The 21,627-nt window shown below is 34.0% G+C and overlaps 2 protein-coding genes across 2 annotated transcripts; one reads left to right on the top strand and one right to left on the bottom strand.

Annotated features, from left to right (window-relative positions):
- The first annotated feature begins 7,458 nt into the window (after nucleotides 1-7,458).
- Nucleotides 7,459-9,795, top strand: LOC111990635 (probable leucine-rich repeat receptor-like protein kinase At1g35710). The gene has a single exon (XM_024022418.2). The coding sequence runs from the start codon at nucleotides 7,751-7,753 to the stop codon at nucleotides 9,515-9,517; it is 1,767 nt and encodes a 588-aa protein (XP_023878186.1). The 5' UTR covers nucleotides 7,459-7,750; the 3' UTR covers nucleotides 9,518-9,795.
- A 176-nt stretch (nucleotides 9,796-9,971) lies between these two features.
- Nucleotides 9,972-11,900, bottom strand: LOC111990636 (high mobility group B protein 7). The gene is made up of 8 exons (XM_024022419.2): nucleotides 11,607-11,900; nucleotides 11,282-11,364; nucleotides 11,107-11,173; nucleotides 10,911-11,018; nucleotides 10,772-10,829; nucleotides 10,615-10,659; nucleotides 10,427-10,519; nucleotides 9,972-10,254 (listed from the first exon to the last, which is right to left on the bottom strand). Exons 1-8 carry the CDS (start codon nucleotides 11,714-11,716, stop codon nucleotides 10,204-10,206), a joined length of 615 nt encoding a protein of 204 aa, XP_023878187.1. The 5' UTR covers nucleotides 11,717-11,900; the 3' UTR covers nucleotides 9,972-10,203.
- Between the last annotated feature and the right edge of the window lie 9,727 nt (nucleotides 11,901-21,627).

The following is a 21,627-nucleotide window of genomic DNA, read 5'->3' as shown; positions in this document are numbered from 1 at the left end:
GATTTTCATCCATAAAAAATAAAAATAAAAATCTTCACACTTATTCAAACAATTTAAATCAAAAATGAATATCTTCTTTTTCCCTTGAATACTTTATATAAATAAATAAATGGATTGTTAGAATAATAATTAAATTCATTATTTTCGTAATTGCTTAAACTTTTGGGATAGATATTAGGCGAAAAGCCACTTTTAGTCCTTACATTTTTAGATGATTTTTATTTTAGTCCCTACATTTTATTTTTACCGCTTTTAGTCCCTATCTTAAAAAACACTTCTCGTTTTGGTTCCTGTCGTTACATCAGAAACAGAGAAAGCTGATGTGACAAATGGCAGGAATAAATAATAGTAAATTAATGTCCACAGGGCCCAAATTAATAATAAATTTTTTTTTTTGGCATTAAAAAATGCCACATCAGCATCTAAATTAAAAAATTAATTTATTAATTTTAACTAAAAAAAATTAAAAACATAATTAAAAACTAAAAATTACATGAATTGAGATCTAAGTATGTTTTGAACAAGAACACAAACCTAGATCTAAGAACACAAACTCAAAAATTAAAATTCAAAAATTAAAAATCTCAAAATCACCATTTTCTCAAACCCAGAATATCATCAAATCCTTAAGCCTTATAGTATCAAATCAATCCAAAAATACATCACAACCAATCCAAACAAAAAAAATCTCAAATTCAGAACAACTCATCAACCACCACATTTGAAGCAAGCCATGAACCCAGGGACAATCACAGGGACCAAACCCACCAATAAATCATAAACCAACCCACAAATGAAGAACCAACCCACTAAGCAAGCCACGCACCAAACCCAAATCGGAACCACCCATTTTTCCCAAACATAAAGCAAGTGGTACTAAAAAGAAAGTTTTGGAGAGAGAGAGAGAGAGAGAGAAATAAAAATAGAAAAGTCTAGAGTTGCCGGAAAATGTTCAGCCAAAGCTCCGAACTCCGGCGAGTGAATCAATGCAGTGGAGATTAGTATTTATTTATTTATTTTTAACAAAATAAATAAAGTTAATCTGGAAGTGGGTTTATGGTTTTATGAGCTAGAACAAAAAATGCGTGAAGCACTACTGTGTGATGAGCCGAACGACGTCGTATCCACCCCACCACGAAGAAGAAGAAATCCAACGAAGTGATATTAACAATCGCGCGTAGTCGATCCTAAGCTGGTAGCAAATGAAGGGTAACGCCAACGACCTTAACTAGCTCACCTTTGCTAACTACCGCCGTAAACGTGGGCGTAACTGTGGCAGAGAAGCCACTCACGAACTGAGTTCTGTACATCGGGGGTTTGTTAGGGAATGTGCCGCACGAATCTAGGAAGTACTTATGGATGGACGGGTACATGGCCACCGGATCTAGGTTTGCTTGAGGTGGGTTTGCTGGGTTTCTTTTTAAATGAGATGGGTTGTTCTGAGTTTGAGATTTTTTTTGTTTGGATTGGTTGTGTTGTATTTTTGGATTGATTTTATACTATGAGGCTTTAGGATTTAATGATATTGTTGGGTTTGAGAAAATGATGATTTTGAGATTTTTAATTTTTGGATTTTAATTTTTTGGTTTGTATTCTTAGATCTGGGTTTGTGTTCTTTTTCAAGACATACTAAGATCTCAAATCATGTAATTTTTAGTTTTTAATTTTTTTTTATTTAGTTAAAATTAATAAATTAATTTTTTTTAATTTAGATGCTGACGTGGCATTTTTTAATGCCAAAAAACATTTTTTATTATTAATTTAGGCCATGTGGATATTAATTTACTATTATTTATTCCTGCCGTTTGTCATGTCAGCTTTCTCCATTTCTGATATAATGGCAGGGACCAAAATGAGAAGCATTTTTCAGGATAAGGACTAAAAGCGGTAAAAAAATGTATGGACTAAAATGGGAATCTCCTGAAAATGTAGGGACTAAAAGTGGTTTTTTGCCTAGATATTAATATATCTTGCTATTAAAATATGTGGTTCTAAGTTTGAATATGCTCTATCTCTCACTTTAAAATTTTTAAAATATCACATATTAAACTCCACTTATCAAGTTGAGGAGTTTGGAACAAAAAATGAGATTGAGTGTTAGAATATTTGTTAAATAACTAAATTCACCCCCACGTTGTTGAGGATGAGTTTGGGCCAACTCATGAGGGAGAGTGTTACTTAAAATATTTGTTAAATTATTAAGGTGAAGTGTGGAACCGCATGTAAAAAAGAGTGTGATAATATTGGTTAAATGATTAATTTTGCCTTTTGAAACAATTAATAATTTATCATAATTTCTAAGTCTTCCTCATCAACTCGATAAAATAGATTTTTTAATAAAAAATTTCCAATGTCATTACTCCTAAATTTCTCCTTGAAAGTTCAATTCCACGTTGAAATAGATAACTAGCAAATTTGAGAGGGTAAAACTATTTTTTAAGTGTTTTGTCCTTTTTTTTATTATTCTTTTAAAAAAAATTCATGGAGTGTCAACTATAAAATCTGTCAACTTCATGAACAATTTCTGGAATCAAATGTCATCCGCCCATCAAAACTTAAATAAGAAATATCTTTCATTATGCAATCACATGCTTATTGAGTTCCAAAAGTACCCCAAAAAAAAAAGGTTTAGAATCACTTTTGAGTTAACTATTGGGCACAACATTGCATACATTCATTTGAAATTGGTAGTTGCTTTTTTGACACTCCCGACAGTGAATGGATTCTAAACAGACATGTAACTCTCATCATGGACAAATTTATACAACATTTCACATGATATGGTCAAGATTTTTGAACATGAATGAATGATAATCATTGTTCTTAGGTTTAGGGTTATTAACAAGTGTAGGACCCTCAAGAGTGGGGGGGTCCTCAACTGCCATTTTGGACAATTTGGAATTTTTGGGACCCTGCCCTTGTGTCTTCAACTATAAAGAAAAAGACTACACCAAAATCCAAATTTCCAGCTTGGCAATAATAAATAAAAATGATCCTCTAGTGGACATTAATTGTGGATCCACCTGACTTGGGCCAATAATCTTTCTTGCGCAATCAACGCAACCTAATCCAGAATCACTCAATCTTCAATATAACCTAAAATACAAAACATGGATCATATTCACCAACGGGATGAGCCCACTGATGCCTCCACGCAACTCATCAAAAGCGCGTTCTGGAATTCTTTTTTCTTTTCGGTTTTCATTTTTCAATCAAAAGTGTAGAAACATTTATATATTTTTAATGTTCAAAACTGTCTCCTACACCAAAGTTTTAAATAAAATAAAATTTAAAAAAAAAAAAAGTTCCAATCATAATGAATAAGTTTGGCATGATTACTACTTTACAATTAACTCTTCGTCCATACAATGGCTTTCGCTTTCTTTCAAATTATAAAGTGGCTTTCACCCTTTCGATATATTTTTGGGTTCTGGTTTTTCTCAAATACTGTAAATGAATTCAGATACCATTTTTCAGAATTTATCATTTTCAATGTTAAATGGGATTGCATTATATTCCGACTTTTATGTCATTGAAACTTAGAAAACTACATATCGAAAATAATACATGAAAATAGCCCTTGAAAGTGCAAACACATTTTTCGTGCCATTTTACATTTTATTTTCAATAATTAAGACTAGAATCATGCATATGTTAAAGTTTTTTTTTTTTTTTTTAATCTCATTGTATAATACTAAATACTTTTAAAAGTTTTGGAATTATAACTATAGATAAAATGTGGTGTATAAAATTAGATATTTTTTCATTTTGATAATTTTATTCCTTATCTTTAATTTTCAATTTCAATTTGTATTAACTACTTGCCAAAACACCTTTCTGTCCTTAATTTTTGTTTTTGGGAAAATTAATTTGAACTAAACAATAATTTAGTTTTGAAAACAAAAAATGACACTAAAGACTTATATTCCAACTAGCCTCATCACATACACACGTGCGATGAGACTCCTTTTTTTTTTTTATGGTCTAGTATACGTGGCCTTGAGGTAAATATCAAAGTAGATTAAGATGTTTTTCTCTTTTTCTTTTTTAATTTTTGGATAAATTTGTTTTGAAGAAATGGAATAGTAGGAGAGTTTCCTATTTTGTAGGGATTTTACATGGAGTTGGAAATATATTTTTACCAAAATGTTCTCAAGTTTTGCCCTTATTAAATGTAGGGTTTATGAGTATTTCTGAATCACACAAAAATTCAGTCCAAAGAATGGAATCCTCTTATAGATAGTACTAGCCTCTGAACATGCGCTCATGCTTGTGCTTAGAGGTTCTTCTTCTTCTTCTTTTTTTGGTAAATATTAATAATTTACATCTATTATAATTTAGAAATATATATATTTTTATTTTTCAAACAAATAAAAATGATAAAATTTAGAGATAAACAATAACTGTAATTTCTTTTTGAGTAATGCTACAGCCACAAACTATTTTACAACATTTTTACAAAATGTTAATGTGACCAACTTCTTACTAGTTATCATTTAGTCCTACAATTAATATCACTTTTCATTTACCAATAATCACTTACTACATCAACAGTTTATAAATTTTTTTGGAAAATAGTTTATATATCTAGCATTATTCTTTCTTTTTTGAACATGAATGAAAAAAAAATCCTAAATTTTAGGAATTCCCTTTTTGAATTCAAAATAAAATTTGTTATTTGACATTTATAACTCTATTTCTAAATGAAATTGCATTTCATTAATGAGAGTATTTTTGAACCACAAAAAAACTCAGTTGAAAAATGAAAATCTTTTTATCTGTATATATTAAGAGGATTCAGAAAGTTAGTTATTACTTTTTTTCTGTCAAAAATACTCCTAAATTAATTAACCAATAACTTAAGAATGGGATTAAAATAGTAAATTGGAAAAAGAAAGTTAGTTATTTCTTTTTTACTGTCAAAAATATCCTTACCTAAAACTTAAAAATGAGGTTAAAATAGTAAATTGACAAAAATAATGAATTTCTACTCTACATTGAAATGTCTTCCTGCTTCTAATAAACTCCTACTTTTACATTGATTTAAATTCCTACTTTTACTCACTAACTCCCTACAAAATAGGATTTTTTTTTTGTTAGTTTTAAAACTCCTATATTCTACAAAACTCACTCCACATATTCTTTTTTTTTTTTTTACTTCATCACAATGTATTTGTTTCTTCAGTCCTCCTTTTTTTTCAATTTAAAAAAAATATATATATTCATCACACCTTTAGAATTTTTTTTCTTTCTTTTTGGTGATTGGAAAAAGTAAAAATCCCAAATTATAATAAATGTAAATTATTAATTTTTACCCAAAAAATAGAAAAGTTTCACGCGCGTGTTCAAATGCTAGTATATATAATATAAATATAGCTTATATTTAGAGAAGGAATAAGCTTTAATATAGGTTCTGGCAAGTTTTCATGCTCTTAAAATTTTTACTGATGGCATAATGGTCACTGTACTATTAATATAGCCATGATGCATTAGAGCACAAAATTCGGAGGAAATCGTGTTAAATAGTGGGCACGTGAGCGAGAGAGTGTCTCCACGGGCTTTGCGTGAGAGTGGAGATGGAGCTGCTTTACTAGCCGATTGAATTTTGAAGCCCACATTTGGGTATTTCCCTCCAGCTCATTAAAAATAAAAACTCAAAAGCACAAAAAAAAAACTCAAACGGCCATATATTGGATTAGATGGTCCCACAGTTCCACCACCTCTCTGAGGCCCACACAAGTCGGCAGGCAGGATTGGACCCACACCAAGTTGTTCATTGTAATTGTAATTGTAATTGATGGAAGAAAGAGGAGTTTAGAATGTGATTAAACAGAGAATAAGACAATCTTTTCTTGTTATTAAGCAGTCATTAGTGAATAAGATTGGAGATTGCCAACTTTATTTATCTATATGCTGTTGCTATGCTATATTGCTATTGCTAGCTACAGCCTACAAATGAAATGAAAATGCCTAACTATCAGGACTATTAAACTGATTGACTACTTCGGGCCATTCATTCATTCTATTTCCCTATGTGACATACTGACATTAATATTTCCTTAAATCATGTCTTTTCCTACTAAGCTCCAAAATAAACATGTTGAAGATTTTGTGACTTGGCTGGAGGAAACTCCTAACCTTATTGAGCAAATGTGTGCACAAGATGTAATCAACTTGTCTTCTGTTTTTAGTTAATGAAATTTCCTATCAAAAAAAAAAAAATATATATATATATAAGAGAGAGAGAGAGAGAGAGAGAGAGAGACAACATTTTAACCCTACTACTTGAACAAATATCTAAGCTTCTAAGGACTAACCAATCACACAGAAATTTCAAACCAATTTAAATTGATACATATCCTATAAAGGTACGTTGAAATCTTTTTGTTTAATATATAGCCTTAGTTTTGCTTTAAATTTTGTAGCTTTTACCTTCATCATATCACTGTGAAATTCGTTAATTAGTTGAAATTTAATTCGATTTAATCAAACTAAATAGTAAAGTATTTTGTCCAATAAGGAATGATATCACAGATTTAAATCATATGGCATCTAAATATGTTAACATAAAAATATATAATTAAATGGATGTATTTCGTTTTTTTTTTTTTTTTTTTTAATTGGAGAATGTATTTCCTTCTTGTTTTTTTTTACTAAGTAGTTCACTATATTTTGTTTTTGCATAATTTAATGTTTGTCCAGCACCAGAGGCAGTATTAGCAAAGGACCACACAACAGCACTTTCTGAATTATGTTTTGATACGTTTACATTAGACCATAGCAACCAAGGAAGAAAAAGTGAAAGCTGAAAATTACTATAAAGTCAAGTAACGTTCTGCAATTTTAGACAAATGAATCCACTTTTAACCAGAAAAATCAGAAAAGCAAGCTAGCTTCCAAATTAGGAAAAAGTCCTTAATCATATATATCCACTCCTGGAGGTGGAGGAAAACATAAGGTGGTGGTTTCACCATTTAGCACAGTTGTACTGCCAATCAATCTAAACCATTCCTTTGGTCATCACACAGGTTTAATTGCATAATTTAAAAAGCAGAATAAACGGTTACAATTGTTGACAAGGTGACGTTAGTTTATCTTCCAACAAGTTAGCCATTAGCTTTACATGTTTGCACTTTTCAAGTTCAAGGCCTATTCAAAGAAGATGAAGAAGAACTAGCTAGCATCATTTAAGGTGCAGCATTGCTCTCTCCTTCATGCTCCCAGCCAAGCTATTAGAATTGAGGATATGCTAAGGCGTGAAACTTGTTGAGTAGCAAAATGAGGTTGATTTCTTTAAAAAAAAAGTAGAATTTGAATCTAGTGCGCTCCAACGTTCAAATGTTTTTAGGACCCTCGTGAGCCATCCAACGGTCACAAAATTCCATGTGACTGTCTTTAAATTGATTTTACCACCCACACCCCACACAAAAAAAATGTATTTCCTTTCGTAAAAAAAGCATTTTTCTTTTTGTTTCCTATAAATAAGAGGGACATTGTTCAGTCTTTGCAGAGCTCCAACCAAATTATAATTGTCAGTCACACTTTCAGGTTTTCTACTATCTTTTTCATCATTATACCTTCCTTTCTACGTGAAGGAATAGAATAAACTCATATCTGCTTTACAACTTTTATCACTTTTTTCATTATAGAATACAATTTTTTTCCCCTTCAGTGTCTCCCAGTCAGATCCCAAGTTTAAGTGTATATTTTTCAGCAATTTCCTGATCTAATCAAAGACCCACCTTCCAAAATGCAAAGCCTGAGATGGGTTTTCAGTATCTTGCTGGTACTTTCATTCTTTGATATGTTCTCAGAGACCTCACAATCACAAACCCCAGTTTGCTCAGAAGCAGATAGAGCAGCTCTTCTCAGCTTCAAAGCCAGAATCTTGAAGGACACCACTGATAGTCTCTCTTCATGGACAGGAAGCGACTGCTGTGACGGTGGCTGGGAGGGCGTACAATGCAATCCAGCTACAGGGAGGGTTACTGGATTGGTGTTGCAGAGTCCAGATAGGGACAGTAGCGTTTACATGAAGGGCACTCTCTCATCTTCTCTGGGCAGTTTACAATTCTTGGAGGTAATGGTTATAAGTGGGATGAAACAAATTAGAGGTTCAATTCCTGAGACCTTCTCAAATCTAGCCCACCTCACACAGCTGGTCCTGGATGACAATTACCTTGAAGGGAACGTTCCTTCAAGTTTAGGTCATTTGTCTTTACTCCAGACCCTCTCACTTGGTGGGAACCGCTTGAAGGGGCAGATTCCCCCAAACTTAGGGAATCTCAGGAATCTTCAACAATTAAATTTAGCTAGAAATTTTCTTACAGGTCCAATCCCCACCACTTTCAAAAACTTACATACTCTGCAGTCTTTGGACCTTAGCTTCAATTTGCTTTCTGGGCTAATCCCAGATTATGAAGGCCAATACCCAAACTTTACTTTCATCGACCTATCCAATAACCAATTATCAGGGCAGATACCCATTTCCTTTTTCAACTTGGCCAATATGGAGGATTTGTCCTTGAACCATAACCAACTCACTGGAAAAATCCCAGACCAGATAGGGGAGCTAAAACCTCTTAGACGTCTTCATTTGAGTGCTAATCGGTTTACAGGTCATATTCCAATATCCATTTCAAGACTACAGAACCTTTGGTACCTAAATATATCTCAGAATGGATTCTCAGATCCTTTGCCATATACTCTTAGCAGGGGCATTCCTTCTTTGTTGTCAATAGATCTGTCTTACAACAATCTCAGTTTAGGGACAGTTCCTGATTGGATCAGAAGCAAACAACTTTCAGATGTCCATCTAGCAGGTTGTAAACTCAGCGGAACCCTTCCAAGATTTACAAAACCTGATGCCCTTAACTCCATCGACCTATCTGACAATGATTTCACAGATGGGCTTCAAAGTTTCTTTGCAAACATGTCTACTTTGCAGAATGTCAATCTCTCAAACAACCACTTGAGGTCAGATCTTTCAGAAATCAGATTGCCAGACGGACTCTCTTCTATTGACCTACACTCAAATCAGCTAACTGGGTCTCTCTCAAGGATTCTAAATAGCCAAACGGGCAGCTTTTTGGAGGTCATAGATGTATCAGGCAATCAGATTACAGGCAGCATTCCTGAATTTAGTGAGGGATTGAAGTTGAAAGCACTCATTGTAGCAAGCAACAAGATTGCAGGCCAAATCCCCAGTTCAATTTCAAACCTTGTTGAACTTGAAAAGTTAGATGTTTCAAGGAACCATATTACAGGCACCATCCCTACAGGTTTAGGCTTATTGGTAAAGCTTCAATGGCTCGATCTGTCCATTAATGGGCTTACAGGAAAAATCCCAAATAGCTTGTTGGGGATTGAGAGTCTAAAGCATGCAAACTTCAGAGCAAACAGATTGTGTGGTGAGATACCACAACGGAGGCCATTTAACATCTTCCCTGCAGTTGCTTATGCCCACAATCTGTGCTTATGTGGCAAGCCCCTGCCTCCTTGTAGGGGAAAGAAATAAGGTTAGATGGGCCAGAGAGATGCTGACTCTGCTGCCCAGTGACATGCTCATACCATATGAGCATCATCATTCAAGAGAAAACAGAATAGGTTCTACTTTCTGCAACAGTCAGTCTTCTTAGATTTGATTGTAACAATCACTTAATTGAAATAATAATTTACTATTACTTATTAGTATTAATGAAGCAAACATTGTTTCCATGTATCAGGAAACATTTCCATGTATTACAAACACTAGGTTGTTCTTTCCTATTTCAAAATAAACCTTTGTTAAAATTAGCTCTACCAATAATCATAACTCTCACCCATTCTAGGGTATTTACTACAAACACATCAATGCATATCAAATTTATGTCATGCGCATTCAATAAAAGTCCAAGCACACCCCAACCATAAACGTTTTGCTCAATGAAACAGATCAATAGACAAATGAAAGAAGGGGTGGGGACTAGGGAGGCATCAAAACAACTATTATTAGTCATAATAGTGAGAATTAAGCCTAATCATAAGCTAGTAACCAACATTTCAAAATTCTACAAAGAAGAAGTATATTGCTCATAAGAAACTCAACACCTAACATCTAAATCCAAAACAACCAAGTCGTAACTACATCCAAACTTTACAAGACGCATTTAGCAGAAAACTTTTTCCTCAAACATAAGACATGAAAATTTGAAGCAATCTGCACTACTCTCCATCAGATATTTCTTCAACCTCCTTCTCTGAACCTCCATTACCCTAAAAAATTACAAAGAAACCACAATATATCAAAAGAAAACCAAAATAAATAGCCAAAGAACCCAAAATTAAGTTAAGAACAATATAGACACAAGTAAAAACCTGAATGAAACAATAACTTCAGAATATATATATATACACACACACACAGCTAAAGAAGAAAATAACTTACATCTTCATCTTCTTCAACATTGTTAGCCTCCAATTTGGCCTTGCCATACTCTGCCTTCAACTCAGCAGCCTTATCCATATAAGGCTTCTTCTCCTAAAAACCAAAAGGGCCCAGTAAGAACAAAATCATGAAACCACATCTAAAATAACCCAGCAACATTCAAAACAAGAGCAATTTAAGAAACTTACTTCATCAGTCATGGATTTCCACTTCTCACCACCCTCCTTTGCTACCTAAAATTCATTGTAAGTCAAACAACAAGATTAGAATAAGCTGTCCAAAGTTTAATCACCTAACAAAAAATAAAAATAAAGAGCAAGGGCAGTAATTAATAAATACTTGTACCTCTTTACCACCCTTAGAATCAGGATTTTCTTCTTTATAAGTCTTCCTAAAGTCATCCCTGACACACAAATTGAAAACATTTCAGCACACACACAAAGATAATCCAAACGTGCAAGAGAGAGAGTGAGAGATAGTATACATGAAGAGAAAGAAGGCAGTTTGTGGGCGCTTGGGGGCATTTGGATCCTTAGACTTCTTGTCAGTTTTTGCTTTCTTTGCCTTTGGCTCTGTTGAACTTGATTTCTTCCTGCCAAACAAAAAAAGCAAAAGCAAAGTTATACCCAGAAATGATTTCATACACAACAACACAGAGAAAGGGAAGAGAAGAAGAGTACCTGTCTGTAGTAGTAGTAGTAGGCTTCTTCTTGGGGGGGTCACTGGGCTTCTCCACAATCTGAGCCTCTGAATCCAAAAATAAGAATTAAGAAAAACTATCTATCTTCTTCAGTCAGAAGAATTGTAAAATGGAATATGCATATATAGATATAAAGAAAAGAGAAAGAAACGGACCGAGATTCAATTTGATTCTAGCATCAAGGCTGCAACTGTGCATGCTAATCAGTGCCACTGGAACATCCTTCTTGCACTCTTCACTGCAATTCCATTAATATTAATATTTCATTTCATTTTTCATCAATCAGATTTACAAGCACCATAATTAAAATTTAAATTAACTGTAAAATAAACAATAAAAAACGTCTGTAGTGTCTATTAACAGAAACGATTTAATTAGCAAATTAAAGATGGAGATGGATAAGTAAATAGTAAAAATTAGCATTACAATTACAAACCCTAAAAGAGTAAGAGTAAAGAGTAAAGAAGTAAAATAGTGTACCAACGAGCAAAAGCGCTGCCGTCTCTGGCTCGAAGGAGAGAAGTAGTAGAAGCGGCATCCTCCGATGTTAACTCCACTCTCTTCCTCCCTTTCACTCCTCCACCCGCCATTTCCTTCTTTCACACAAACACAAACACAAAGAGAGAGCAAAGTAAGTGGTATGTATGTATGTATGTGTTACTCTAAATTAGATCGAAACTATATATTATAGAATTAAAAAGAGGGAAGGGGAGGGAACATTTTTTAGTGCCCCCCGCCCCGCCATTTTCAATTTTATTCATTTTTGTTTTTCAGTTTTGAGTTTTGAGTTTTGTTTTTCACTTTCACATGCCCCGCGCGCGCCTCCTCTATTTTATTATTTTCACACAGATTTCAATCTCCACCGTCCGTCTCGGCTTTTTAGATTTCAATACGAAGATTCCTTTAAACCTGGGCTGCCTCCGCAAACAGTTATAACACTTTCATCAATATACTATAGTATGGGCCCAAACTTCTTTGTTTTTTTTTTTTTTTTCATTTTAAGTTTGATCCAGGCGCACTTTGTTTCCATCAGATTGTCGTTTCATTTACAAGCTTCAGGCCCAATTTAAAGGCCTTTTATATATATATATATATATTTTTGTCCCAAAAGGCAAAAACTATACTAGAGGCCATTTCTAATTATTTTTTGCATTCATTTCTCCATCTACCACCATCAAATGTTCCCTCTGCATTAAACGCATGTAACCTATCCCCAACGTAGTTCTTAACCAATTGGAAGAGCGCCTAGGCCATTCACTTTGAGGTATGCTTACACACCCCATAACTCAAATTTTTACTAAGTCTCCATCCTACTCTCACTAACTTGAGCTTTGGAGTGAGCACTATCACTTAGCGTAGTATCATGCTTTGTATTTTGTGCAAGGAACTAGATAACTCAAGTTCAAGTATGAAGTATCTAACTTATAGCTTCCAATCCTCGCATTTGTTTTTACCAAATTCCTTGCACTTACAAATACGATGTCACTAAATTACTACAATTTGACTAGGAAACTATTAAAAATAAATAAAAATGATAAAATAAAATAATAGATTCCAAAATATTAAGAAAAAAAAAAAAAAAACCTTTGCAATCAAAAATATTTTAAGCCAACGGGAAGACAATCATATGGGCATCTAACCAAATTACTAATTATCGCAAAAATTAAAGTTATTTCACACATGGGCTGCTAAAAGCCCAAAGCTGCTCTTATTAAGTGGGGGTATAATATATGATTTTTTTTTTTTTTTAGAGAGTTTCAACCTATGTGAAAATTTTTTGAATTAGAGAAAAGGTGGAGATATGGAATTGAACTTAAAATCTCTTATTTCGATACTATAATAAATTACCAAATAAGTTTAAGTTATTAGTAAATGGTGAACTTAATTGTGTTGGTCGAGACTTGAAGAGCTATCCCCTATCCCCCATTCTAATAAATAATTTCGTTCTTTGTGAGTTGATTTGCGTATTAAGGGGCCTTTCATCTTTATTAAAGCAACGTTTGGGAGCAACTATCTATAATCCAAAATAATTCAAAGACAAAGCCCATAAAATGTTAGCCCTATACGTTGTAGACCACAAATTCAGTGACTAGCAACACTTGGACTTTTGACCCAAGTCGAAAACGCATATGAGAGTCGTAATTTTATGAATGTTATAGTCTGATCATAAAATCAAAATGGGCTCTATTTATTATTATTATTATTATTTAAAAAAAAAAAATGAGCTCTATTTACAACACGCCCACTAATATTATCAAAATGAGACATTTTTTTTACAAGAAGAAGCGATGCAATGTTCCTAAACCCGTGTACATTTCACCTTTGCCTCTTTAATCAGATGGAACAATTTCTAGGCGAGGTTGATAAAGCAACTAATATACTCTCTCTGTTCCACTTTGTTTGTCCTCTATTCTATTTTAAAATGTCCCAAAATATTGTCTTGTTTCTAAAAATAAAAGCCATTAATTTACTAATGTTCCTATTATACATCTATTAATTAAGTAATTCAATTTTTTGATAAATTTATTTAAGAGTAGTTTTCGAAATTTATACATTTTTAAAAGATAAACAAGACAATAAATGATGTTCTCTTAAAAAGTTTGACTTTTCAAATAAGACAAACAAAGTGGGACTCCCACATCAAAGGCAAAATCCATTAAGCGCAATATAGCAACCGTCTTTGCATCTTCTAACTTCTATCGTAAGTTCATAACCTAAGCCCATGGGATACCCCATCCTTAAAAAACTTGCCTCCTAACTCCTAACCCACCCAACCAAACAAGGCAAAGGCGGTTGTTGTGTTGGACGATGGTCATGGTACAACTCAAGCACGAGGAGGCCTAATAAACATGTCACTAGAAGACAATGATGCGTTATATATATATATATATATAATGAAGTCCAGCTGCTTCTCTCTCTCAAAAAAAAAAGTTCGGCTGCTTAAGTTTAGGGGTCCCCTCTTTGTATTTTGTGGTTTAGGCCTCTAATAATTTTTTTATTTTTTTATTTTTTGAGAAAGAAGACTTCTATTAAATGAACTTACAGAGCAGCTAAATTAGCCTAAACAAAAGGTAAAATGCAAGATGGGACATCCTCCATCCACACAATACAACTGTCAAAGCTAGCTTAGGTAAGCTGTGAGCAACTTTATTGTCATCTCTCCATATATGAGAGTATGACAATTCTGAAATCAAATCAGAAAATGAGGAAACATCATTGATCAAATGGGCAAAAGGAGCTAACCCATTGTCCTTATGCCTCAAAGCCTTCACAACCACTTCCGAATCACCCTCTACGATAGTGCACTCAAGTCCTAACTTACTGCCCAGCTCCACAGCTCTACCCGTAATCATTGCCTCCACTTCCACGAGTTGGTATGCCTGATCCAGCTGCTAAATTAGAGATGCAATTACTTCCCTATGGCAGTCCCAAACAACCACACCAATCCCAACTTAGTTGTCCGCATTTGAGATTGCTCCATCATAGTTAATCTTGTATTTTTTGGGTGGCGGTACTTTCCATCTTGCTTGAGGTTTTGATCTGAATTGTTCCGATGTGATATTACATCTTTTGATCTCATTCCAACGTTCTTCTGCACTCTAATGCAGATCCTTGGTGAGACAAAATGCTTGATTCTTCCTAGTTTGGTTTCTCTAATGCCATTTACTCCAAACCAGGATAGCAAACAGCTCCATTGACTTCCTATTCTCAAACATCCATCTCCATAATTCTTTAAAATTAGCAAATACTTCCCTTTGCCTAAAGTTCCATCTGTCACCTACCCCAACCTCATCCAAACCCGAACAACTCCAAAGTGCATGCAATGAATCCTCTGTGTAAATAGCATCGGTCACAATGGGGTTGTCTATTACAGTTCTTCAGGTCAGATTTTGTTTTGTTGGAAGGGAGCTCCTACATGCACGCCACACCAGATTCTTGAACTTGTTAGGCACTTCTAGGGACCAAATACTCTTCCAAAACTTCTTGTCCGCCTCTGATTGAGTACTCACCTCAGCATCCCTCTCAAAATCCTTGAGGAATTTATATCCGGACTTGCAATCGTACTGTCCCACTTGTAGTGAAAGGCCAATACAAGACATCCTCTATTTAGCGTCGTGGCAGAGGTTTTTTTTTTTTTTTTTTTTTTTTTTTTTTGCAATTTTCGCTTCAGCTAGAATAAGAACTCCTTTAAGCATTTCAGCATCCCATTTACCTGTGTTTTTGTCAATGAGGGAGTCCACAGTAGCATTCTCCATAGACTCTATGATTGGTGAGGTGACTAATGGAGGATGCTTTATGGGGAGCTAGTGGTGCTAGCATATTTTAATAATTTTTCCATTGCCCACCCTGAATCTTGAACCCATTTGTATTACCTCTCTCCCTTTCAAGATGCTTTTCCAAGCATAAGAACCGGTTGCCGATTCTTTTGCTTCCATGAACGAGCAATGAGGGAAAAATCTTGCCTTGAAAATTCTATAAAAAATAGTATCTTCATTGTGTAGAAGCCGCCACGCTTGCTTGGCAAGAAGGGAGTCATTGAAAAGAGCAAGGTCTTGAAAGCCCAAACCTCCTCCTAATTTTGGTTTTGTCAACTCCGATCATTTAATCCAATATATTTTTCTTTTATCACCCTGCTGCCCCTAAAAGAATTTTCTAACCATTGCGTCGATTTCTTGACAAAGACCTAAGGGTATTTTAAAACATCCCATGGCATAAGTTAGGATAGCTTGAACAATTGCTTTTATAAGAACTTCTCTACCGGCTTGAGAAAGTAGCTTCCTCTCCCACCCTTGTAATTTTATCCAAACCCTCTCTTTAATATAAGTAAAGCTAGCTTTTTTACCCCTTCCCACAAATGAGGGCAGCCCCAAATATCTCTCATAAGACTTTATTTCATTCACACCCAACACATTTTTAATCTCCTCCTTAGTATCGGCTTTTGTGGATTTGCTAAAGAAAAGAGATGTCTTCTCTTTATTCTTCATACTCCGCCAAAATTTTGAGTACATTTCCACATTCTTGGGGGTTCACCTTGCAAAAAAGTAAGCTATCAACTGCAAAAAATAAGTGGGTTAGTTTGAGACCTCTCTTGCAAATTGAGAAGCCGTTGATTTCCTTTGCTCTTGCAGCTTTTGTGACTCAGTTTAGTTTAATAGAAATCAAGCCCTCTGAACTCGATTTCAGTTTAGCCCAGACCACTCAAACTTACACGGATTTTTTTCTTGTTCTTCCTTTCCTTTTTTCTCCAAATGCCGTCCCACTCTCCACTTCCAAGCCCCAAAAACCCATGAGCAAATCAAATCCAAAACAAATCAAACCCACTCTCCAACGTGTTCTTCTCATCCACTGGAGCGGCGGTGAGAAACCACATATCCGATTCGATTTCCACTTTCGCTGCCTGGGTTGCTGGGTTTTTGCATCGTTGCTTCTTTCTTCCACTGGAGCGGCGGCAAGAAACCACGTCTGATCCGATTTCCATCATCTGAAGCTTTCATCACCTGGGTTTGGCAAAATCAGTGCCTAGGTTGCTGGGTTTGCATCGTTGTTTTTTTCTTCTTCATTGTTCATCTCTGCGTTTTGATCTCTGGTATCTCTTTGTCTCTGCGTTACTAAATCAAGTCCATAGGGCTCGATTTCCATGAACGAAAATCGAGTCTAGTAGACTCGATTTCCAGAACTCGAGTCCACTAGACTCGATTTCAATGCCTCCTACGTGAACATCCACCTCAGTTGCTGGCGCAACGGGAAACCGTACATAATAGCCCAAAAACGACACTAACATGCTCAAATTGTTAGATAGCAAAATTGTTTCAAAAGTTTGCTAATTAACAAAATAGTTTACCTTTTATAGTTATTTATGAAAAAATGCCGGGTTTCTTCTTTCTCAAAAAAAAAAAAAAAAATCTTAAAAAGGTTTTTACTTTTCTGCCAAGTTCATATTTTTCTGCGTTATTGTTTTATGAGATTGCTTGAAATTATTCCCACGAGCATAAAGGTCAGTGACTCAGTTTGGACTAGACCACCATCACACTGCCATACTTGAACAGAAAGAAGCAGCAGAAAGAGTGAAAGACAACAAATCAAACAGAAAAATGGAGAAACAATAAAATTCCAGCAATTATGTAATAGTAGCACCACAAGTATGGACCGAGTTCTGAACCTTGTCTTCCTTGACTATAATTAGCAGAAAGAATAACATCTTCCATGAAAAGCGTATTGAACAATGTTGGAAAGATCAATACATGGGGGAGAAATTTCAAATCATGGAGCATCATACAAGAGCAAAACGATCACAAATGTTGCTTCTTATTTTTATAAGTGCAAATTCAACCAACAAGTTACAAGCTTTCCTCTTCATATGGTTAATTTGCTGCTTTAGACTTGAAAAGATTGAGACTTGAGAGTATTAACTCTAAAGTTTTAAGGATTATTAGAAGTTCACCGTTGTACAAAGAAGAGAATAACAGATTTCCATATGTTAGTTTGAAAAAGAAAGAAAAACATATGAAATTCTTCCCACTTGAAATTTGAGCTCTAGTTGCATACATTGTCTAGCTGTGAGTCTATGACATGAAATGGTACGGACTAAGATCTCCACAGAAGGGGAACAAAAACAAAAACAAAAGAAGAAGAAGAAAAGAGCAAAATCCTTTTTTCTTCTTCTTAAACATCATTTTGCTACTGCTAGTTCATTAATCTAGTAGTACTAATTTCTAGTAGACATTAATGATTAACAGAGAAACCCAAAATTGCCATTGTCAAAGTTGAGAGCATAACTAAAGGGGTCATAGTTGAAGCTGAACCTCTTCTGCTCCTTGGCCCGCCGGCTCTTCACTTGTCTCCTGACTTCAGCTCTAACCCTCCAAAACAAGCTTCTCAATTTCCTCTTCCCGCGCAGAACCACCACATGTGGATCAAAGCAAACTCGATCACGCACATTTTTTTTTCCTTTCACACTACTCCCTTTGACCCAAATGCACAATGCAAGAAAAGCAACCAAAGCGCTTGGATGAGTACAGTGAGGGTGGTCTTATTATGCAGTGAGTATGGTAATAGCTTGGAGGGCAAGGGTTTAAAAGTTAAAAAGTGTGCCTTTTTTTTTTATGGGGGTTGGTGAAGCTGAAACTGAAAGCTGAGAGCGTGTGTTTGTGTGAGCGTGTGGCAGCAATTGAGACAGACTTTTTTTTTTTATGTATTTCCTCTCTCCATGCATTGTGTTGTCGCTCTTGAGAAGTCTACGGCGCTGTCTGTCTCAAAGGGTATACGAGGGAAGGGAAGGGGGGTCACAACTCACAACTCTGTCACATGGGTAACGCAGAGAGAGAGAGAGATAAATTGAGAAGAATAGTACCACGTTACTGCTCCTACTAATAACTGGACAAAGATATTGCCAAGGACTTTTTCTCTTTTCTTTCTTATTCTCCTTGTTGAAGAAGTTAGTTTTAAACAAGTCAAAAAAACAAGAAGATTATTAGGAGAACTTTGAAAGCTCTATTAGATACCATCAAACATGCATTGATTGGATAGATGGATTAGCTTTTGAGTTTGACGGACAGGTGAGATGATAGATGTGTTGCCTGCACTACTTCTCTTCTTTTGGCTTCTTTGTTTTTTTCCTACCTCCATTTTTTATAATTTATTTTTCAAATGAGAAAAACTTAGGAAATTAGTTATTTAAAATGTTCCAGTAACATTATATAGGCCGGTTTGGTAATGTTGTTTTAGTAATGGTATTTGTATTTTTTTGTTATTTCTCATTTGATAATATTGTTCTAATGACGTTGTTTGTATTTTTTGGGAGATATATGTTGGTTGAAAAAGTGTGTGGAAATATGTATAATGTTATTTAAAAACTGAGAATATATATTTAAACACATGTAACAAACAAACCCTTAAATTTTATGGAAATACGTGTAGGTAAAGAGTGTGTGAAAATACGTGTTATAATGTTTAAACAATAGTTTTTGTTGTTTAAACACCATTATCAAATGGGCCTTATACATTAGAGATATAGTCATTTTCTGATCTTCATGTTCTTTTTTACAATTACATACATATTATGTTTGGTGTTAAAAACAAATTGGTAATTACCCATAATATTTATATGGACAAAACTAATGGTGTTCTAATTATAATTTTTAATGTAAGTTGTTGTGAATAATAAAAAAAAAGGTGAAATTTTTATCGTGATTTAAACAACAGTTTTCAGTATTTAAACAACATTACGCATATTTTTACACACTTTTTCATCCACATATTTTCAAAAATACAAATAACGTTACTAAAAATCTTTTACCAAACATGGCTGAGTTTCTAGCATTTTTTTTTTTATGTTATATCAAAATGTTTTACAGTTTTAACTTTTAAGGCATTTCTCATTTAAAATAGATATATTTCACTATGCAAATTTAAATTAAATCTAATGAGTATCCAATGTAATGTTATATAAAATTTTAAATAATGTGGTATTTTGTACATTGTTAAATTTTATCATATTTTTATATTCTACTCTATACGACATTAATCACAATTTGGCATTAAGTATTGTCATCTAAGAGATAATTTCTTTACAGTCTCACCTTTTTCTTTAGTGAATTCTTGTACTATCTGCAACTCATTAAGTGTTCTTTGGTTGTTAGAAGCAAAAACAAACTTACGGATCAGCCACATTTGTTTGCTTTTAATGGCAGCTTTGTTCGAAAGAAGTACATTTTAACTCCTAGTAGAAGAGGACATGGCCATGCATAATGAAACAGATATTGAAACAGATATGGTTCAACTATGAAGCTAGCAAAAAATACCACTGATAATGATGCGCAACTCAGTGCTACTGCTAGTCATTACCCGTTACTCAAGATTGAGGGACATATGTTTCACACTAGTCTACTTTGTGATTAGCTCATGTCTTGTGTTCACCTGTACACTGTACATTGTGATTTGTGTACGAACTTTGTTTGACTGTATAACTTTTCTTTTCTTTTTTTCAATTGCATGATTGTATCACAGAGCTATGTAACACTTGTTTCAAAATTTGGAATTGGTATATTAACTACCCTTTATTATCTGCTTTCTCCTTTTATTTATTTATTTATTTATTTATTTTAATTATCAAACAAAACATGTGCACGCGTTAAGTGCCTTTTTAATCACACTTGTAACATGTCAATTCCACATGTACTGCCAAAGTATATTTGGCCAGTGTGAAAACAAGATTAAGGTGCATGTGAATAATTCCGGTCAATATTCCGATTAGCAAGTCAATGAGGGCCAAGACTATGCTCCAGAATCTTTAGAGCATTTGTTCTTCAGTGTGACTGGGTTGCACAAGTCTGGATGATGTCCCCATGGCCTGTAAACTTGACTAATTTGTCAAATATATTTCTTCTAGAGTGGGTTAAGATTATTCTCAACCCACAAACTAATTTGGGGCTGGATGATGAATCTGCCAAAGACTCAACCATGTGCCTTACTTATTTGTGATCAAATATGATTTCCCAGGAACAAAGCTAAGTGGAGGGATCTAAAAGCAATCCAATTGAGCTTGTTAGACAAATAAGGTGTGTCTTTGAGGAGCATAAACAAGCTTGGAGTGAATTACCAAGAAGACCACCAAAAATTGATATTTGGCCGCCTCCTTCAAAAAATTGAATAAAGTTAAACTTTGATGCAACAATAAGGGAAGAGGAAATTTATGTTGCAATAGTGGGCAGAGATGACTTAGGAAAGCTTGTCTTTTTTTTTTTTTTTTTTTTTGTTGTTGAAGAAATGCTAAAGTTATAAAAAAAAAAAAAATTACTACAAAAACCTTACAAACGATATGGCAATGAATCTGATTAGTGACACTTCAAGAAGGTAATAAACAAGTATTTGAATGAATGATGTTAGAGATATTATAAATTTTACAACATGAGGCATATAAAAATGTATCACCAATCACAAAAAGTAATTTAAAAATGCATTTAATAGGTTGTTGACGTCCACAAATCATATTAATTATTACATAAATTTGTAAAGATTTTGAAGTAAAATTTATAGTATTTCTAACATTTTCTTATTTAAATTATTTCTTATGATTAGTGACACATATTTGTATACCCTATGTATTTAAAGTTGTATTATTTCTAGCATTACTCAATTCTGAGGGTCAAACTACCACAGCATGATATTTTATAGTCTTATGCCAAAGTAAATATGAATATATATATATATATATATATTAAATGAAGTAAATTTGGATCTAATTAAAGAGAATCTTGTGTATATAGTATGTCCCTATAAATTTCATGGGTTAGAATTGAAATGGATTGTGTTACATTAATGTGATACCGAGTGTCTATGTTAGTATTAATTGTTGCAAACAAAAAATAATGACAATGAAAACTTTAATAATAAATTTTCCACATAGTGTGAAAGTGAAATTAGGTACAATTTGAAGAAACACAATCGGAAATTAGGGCAAGAACGAGAGGGAAAATGTGAGAAAATATAGGGGAGATTTTAG

Source organism: Quercus suber, unplaced genomic scaffold (assembly GCF_002906115.3).
Source record: "Quercus suber isolate HL8 unplaced genomic scaffold, Cork oak 2.0 scaffold_251, whole genome shotgun sequence".
Lineage (NCBI taxonomy): Eukaryota > Viridiplantae > Streptophyta > Magnoliopsida > Fagales > Fagaceae > Quercus > Quercus suber.
This window is presented reverse-complemented; position numbering and strand designations above follow the sequence as displayed.

Coding starts and splice junctions, on each gene's coding strand:
- LOC111990635 (XM_024022418.2), top strand. CDS start 7,751: ATGCAAAGCCTGAGATGGGTTTTCAGTATCTTGCTGGTACTTTCATTC.
- LOC111990636 (XM_024022419.2), bottom strand. CDS start 11,716: ATGGCGGGTGGAGGAGTGAAAGGGAGGAAGAGAGTGGAGTTAACATCG. Junction 11,365..11,606: donor GGCAGCGCTTTTGCTCGTTG/GTACACTATTTT, acceptor ATGGAATTGCAG/TGAAGAGTGCAAGAAGGATG. Junction 11,019..11,106: donor ACTACTACTACTACAGACAG/GTACTCTTCTTC, acceptor TTTGTTTGGCAG/GAAGAAATCAAGTTCAACAG.